This window comes from Malania oleifera, chromosome 13 (genome assembly GCF_029873635.1).
Source record: "Malania oleifera isolate guangnan ecotype guangnan chromosome 13, ASM2987363v1, whole genome shotgun sequence".
NCBI lineage: Eukaryota > Viridiplantae > Streptophyta > Magnoliopsida > Santalales > Ximeniaceae > Malania > Malania oleifera.
In genome coordinates this window covers 12,127,191-12,132,657 of record NC_080429.1, presented here as the reverse complement: position 1 = coordinate 12,132,657, position 5,467 = coordinate 12,127,191, and the positions used below count along the sequence as shown (strand labels likewise).

Sequence of the window (5,467 nt, the reverse complement as noted above, 5' to 3'; positions counted from 1 at the left end):
TCTTTACTCACTACCTCCTCTCAAGTTATTTTAGGTCTACCGCTACTCCTTCTATTGCTTCTCACAGTAATTAAGTTACTCTTTCTCATAGGTGCACTACGTGGCCTGCGTTGCAAGTGTCCATACCATCTGAGTCGTCCCTCCCTTACCTTATCTTTTATACGAGCTACACATAACTTACCATAAATATGTTCATTTTTAATTTATCTTTCATTGTTATACCACTCATCCATCTAAACATTCTCATCTCGGTAACTTTTACTTTGTAATGCTTAGATGGTACAACTGGAAATTGTCTGGGTGAAAATGTTATTCCAGAAGCTCTGAATACTGTGCAAGTTGCAAAAATTGTTTATGGCTTTAAAAAGATGTTGACCACAGATAGTCTTGAATGTGCTATAATACTATACTTCTCAGTTCCATCATACAAAGATCAACTATTTGAATTTTCAATCCCTTATATGGGAGGGGTGTTACCTGTTTTGTAACTCTATTGCAACTTCGCTGGGAATGGCACTGTTTTTCGCAAGGCCTGAATCCTCATCATGAACATGAATAACACTACTAAGCCCTGCTCTCTTCCATATTTTCTTCTCTTCCATCTTCTCCCTTGCACTTGCAGCCTCTGGCCATTGATCCCTGGAGGCATAGATATTGGACAATAGCACATAAAGTCCCGAGTCCCTTGCTTTCATACCTTCCGCCATCTCTATGAGTTCCTTGGCTAACTTGAAGTCACTTCTTACTCTGCAGCCCCCAAGTAGAGCTCCCCAAATAGCACTATCAGGCTCAAATGGCATCTCCTTCACTAGAAGCTCGGCTTCCTCGAGATGATCATTCCGGCTTAGCAAGTCGATGAAGCAACCAAAATGTTTAAGCTTTGGGCTGACCCCAAAATCTCTCTCCATGCTATCAAAGATCTTGCGACCATTTTCTACCATCCCTCCATGGCTACAAGCAAACAAAGCATTGCTGAATGTATAGTCATTTGGCTTCAATCCCATCTTTGGCATCAAGAAAAAATTTTTGAGAGCATCTTCTGTTCTACCATGGATGGCTAGTGATCTGATCATAACATTCCAACAGAAGACATCCTTCATCTCAATTTTGATAAAAATTGTAAAAGCTTTGTCAACATCTCCACAATTAGCGTACATTTCTATAAGGGAAGTCCCTACAATAACAACTCCCATCTGAGACCAATCTTTTATTAGATAATGTACCCATTTCCCGAACTCTAGAGCACCCGACTGGGAACAGGCTGACAAAACTGAAACATAGGTAAACCCATCTGCAATTACTCCTTGGGACTGCATTTGGATGAATAGATTCAATGCCTCTGCAAATTTTCCCTGCTGGGAGTAACCTGAAATTATAGAATTCCAAGAAACCACATTTCTGGATGGCATTCTCTCAAAAAATTCTCTAGCCATGTAAAGGTCTCCCGAGCTAGCATATGCCCCGATCATTGAAGTCCATGACACGACACTTTTCTCCGGCATCTGTTCAAACAAATCTCTTGCATTTGCCACATCCCCAACTTTAACATAACTTGAAATCATAGAATTCCAAGAAACAACATCTCTTTCAGGCATAACTTCAAACAACTTCCTAGCACACTTAACATTTCCAAGACTCCCATACTGGGAGATCATTTGATTCCACAATTCAATAGGTTTAATACACATACAATCAAAAATCTTCCGAGCTTCATCCAATTTTGCACTCGTCACAGTCCCCTGCTCAAAAGAATCCAACATCTTTATGTACATATTAAAAAGCGACGTGCCCACCGAGAGTCCCGATTCGAAACCAGATTTTACGATCTGGCATTGCACTTTCTCTCCTATTCTAAAGCATCCTATCTCAGAGCAGGAGTTGATGACATACGGGTACGTGTAATTATTGGGTTTGAGTCCTCTCTGACGCATTTCATCATACAATAAGAGGCATTTCCCGACGGGGCCATTAAAGGCAAACCCTCTTAGCATGGCATTCCAGAGGGAAGTGTCTGTGCAAAGCAGACCACCCATTTGAGCGAAAACGAGGTTGGGATACTCCATGGTTCCGAATTCGGTGCTTCGGCGGAGCAATTTCAATGAAATGGTCTTGTGTTGGTGGAGAGAGGTACAGAGAATAAAGGCATGAATCTGTTTCAGCTGCTTGAACGTGCATTGTCGCAAAATGTTTGAAATTGTTTCCAGAGAACAATGCATATGTAAGGGATGTTGGGGAATTAACAGTCATCAGGTGCGGCGTATGGCTCGAGTCTTAACACGGAAGAAGCTGATGGTTTTGTGGTTTATTGGGATCTCTACACCTCCCCATCCAAAATTGGAAGATTTTGAAGTTAGGGTGCAAGAGCTTTTTGAGAGATTTAGGGCAGCACAACGTTGGGGGAGGGGATGGAGTAATGGAGTTTATCAATTTAAGCTGTTCCCAATTCTTGGTTCTTGCACACTACAAAGCTGGCTGATCCCAAAGCAAAATGGTACTGCAACCTGAACAAGACATAGAAACTAAATTATATTGCTTTCAGTTTTTTGAATTTAAATTTGTGTGTATTTGGATAAAATTTACTATAATTTTATATTATATTTTATTTAAATTTAAGACTTCTTCTAAATGGAAAGGTAAACTTTATATTTTTATTCAACTTTACACAAATTTAAATTTAAGTTTTAAAATTTATACTTCAAATATTTGTAAACACCTCATTTTGCCCCCATCTTATATAACAAAATTTGAGTTTTTTACGTTTAATTTTAGTGCTCATTTGGGTCTTTTCCTAATTCAATATTAAATTTGTGCATGCATGTGTAAAAATTCACTAGTAATAGGAAAATACATGAAAAAAATTAAATACATGGAAAAGTAAAAAATGAATACATAGAACTTAAAAAAAAAAAAAGAAATATGGAAAATTTGAAAAAAAAAAAAACATATAGAAAAAATAAAAAAATGCAGAAGTTCAGTGGACAGCTTCTCCATGCTTGCACCAGTACACACACACACACACACACACACACACACACAAAATTTTAGTTAGGAAATCATAATAAAAACTAATTATCTTTTTAAGTTTCATTGAGCGATTACGGATTGATTAATCAATTTAATTAATAAATTAGTTTTTAAGTTTGATTAAGCAAATTAAAAACAAATTGGTTAATCAAATTTAAATGAAGGTTCTCTTCTTAGATTATTAATAGGGAGAATATAAGAGTTGTTGGGGGGATAGAAGAGAGGAATTGCTCAGAAAAATTGGCGAAAGAATTGTGGGGAAAAATTGAGTGATTGAGAGAGGGGAAGAGAAGAAAGATTGAAAACCAAAAGGTTTGAATTGCAGAAATTGGGGAAAGTTTGGTAGTAAAAGTTTAGAAGGGTTCTGATAAAGGAAAATGCAAGTTGGCAAATTGGAGAATTTAGAAACAAAGAAAGTGGGGAAAACTTGACAAGTGGAGACCCAAGAGAGTTTGGGCAAGGAAGAGCATAAGAGAATTGGGGAAGAGAAACAAAGCAAAATAGTTTTGGAGGCATAAAAGGTTAGTATTGTTTCCTTTTAATTTTGTTTGTTTTGAGTTTGGGACTAAATTGTTTTCAGGTTCAATAAATTAAAAAATTGAAAGAAATTAGTAATTCAAATATCTAAAATTCAAATTGATTTTCCAAAAAAATTTTCAAATGAAAATTTTGTAGCAATTCCCAATACCTGACTTGCATGTTGGCCCAAATCTGAAAAAGTTAGACTCAAATACTTGAATACCCATATCCAGATCTGGGTCCAAAAACCCATATCAAAATACTCCAAATCTATTGACCCATTAATCCAAACCCATGAAACCATTCACCCTGACCCAAACCCATTAGATTTAAAACATTGGAATCCAAATGCCTTGAGGCCTAATTGAGCTCAAACCCAAGGACAACTAAGTCATTGACCCAAGACCCATCTAATCTTACCAAGGCCCAATTCGGCTCATTTTAAAATTGTTCAACACACAACCCAATTAAGCCTAATCAAAATCCTTTAACCCATTTGCCTTGAACCCAAGCTCAGGTCTTAACTAACTTTTAAGTCAGCCCAATTTAAAATCCAGGCCCATTCTCGTGCTACCTAGACTAAGACCAATTTGGTTTAAGTTAACTCAGCCCAAGCACAAGATAAACTAAGCCCAAATAGATATTAGCCCAATTAAGTTAGACCCAACCATATCAACCCAAAAGTTAGCCTAAAGCCTAACCTGACCTTAGTTTGACTTAACCCAACCTAAATCTGATTTAGTCATCTAACTAGGGTTTGTCCCTTCTCCCAAATTTGTTTGGTTTATGAGAAAAAAAAAAAAAAAATTTCTCAAGAAAATCAAACAAAACAACAAATAAAGGAGAAAATACAAACTAGAAAAAAAAAAAGGTGAGGGTTGCCTTTATAGATCTGAATCAAATGGGAGAAGGCAGAGAGCTAGGCTCTCTACCACTTTCGTGAATTTGTGCTTGAGTTGCAAGAAAAATCAAGAGAGAGAGAAAGATGTTAGAAAATGAAAAAAATAGAGAATTAAAGCGAGAGAGAGAAAAAGAAAGAGTGAGAAAAAGAAAAAATTAGAGAGCAAGAGAGAAATAGAAAGAAGTTAAAGAGGGAATGAGAGAGAGTGGGAGAAGAGAGAGGGAAGAGAAAAAGAGAGAGAGAGAGAGAATAGTTGTGAGAGAAAGAAACAAAAAAGGCGAGAGAAAGTGTTTAGGAAAAGTAAAAAAATGAAAGGATAAAAAAGGAAGAAAGAAAATAAAAACAAATAAAAAAAATATAAATTAATTTTTTTTTAAAAAAATGGGACACATGTCACTGTACGAACGACAACATGTGGCACAACCACCACGCATTTGGAAAGCAACGTGATGCAATCCTGATAAGCCAAGTTGTTTTTTCACAATGGCAAAACATGTAGGTGACCAATGATCTGCTCATTTAAATTGGATTTGAGTTTAATAGTTTATCTGCCTATATATATTGAAAACATTTGAAATTGAAACCTAACCCTAAATCGCTAATTTCTAACTGGCAGTAGCAGCAGCACGCACCAGATGCCATCTCCGGATTTCCCTCACAAGTTGCGGTCTCGCAGTCGTGCAGAAGTAGAAGCCTTCCTCACTCCCTCACTCCTTGCTGGCTGCTACTTAGCTAGAATCGTGAGCACTGAGCAGACTTCAACACTCCGTGTTGGCTGCACGCAATCGTCGGCCATCGCTCGTTGCATGCTCGCAGCGGCAGACTCATGATCTTAAGCTTAGGAACAACATAAGACTATGCTTATGCCCACTCAAGCATTTTATCAAATAGTTGGCATGAAAAACATATTTCAAGTTTATACTTGAAATTCTAAAATGGAAAAAAAAAAAATAGAATAATTATGACCTTGGGGCGGAAGAGAGCGTGCTAGGAGTGAGCGGAGGTGAGGCCAAGGCTGCGGCT

General features: G+C 37.3%; 1 protein-coding gene across 1 annotated transcript; it reads right to left on the bottom strand.

Annotated features, from left to right (window-relative positions):
- Positions 1–281: 281 nt before the first annotated feature.
- Positions 282–2,492, bottom strand: LOC131146793 (pentatricopeptide repeat-containing protein At3g29230-like). Its single transcript, XM_058096580.1, has one exon. The coding sequence runs from the start codon at positions 2,214–2,216 to the stop codon at positions 474–476; it is 1,743 nt and encodes a 580-aa protein (XP_057952563.1). The 5' UTR covers positions 2,217–2,492; the 3' UTR covers positions 282–473.
- Between the last annotated feature and the right edge of the window lie 2,975 nt (positions 2,493–5,467).

Bases quoted from the DNA above. Each gene is read 5' to 3' on its own strand.
- LOC131146793 (XM_058096580.1), bottom strand. From the start codon at position 2,216: ATGCATTGTTCTCTGGAAACAATTTCAAACATTTTGCGACAATGCACG.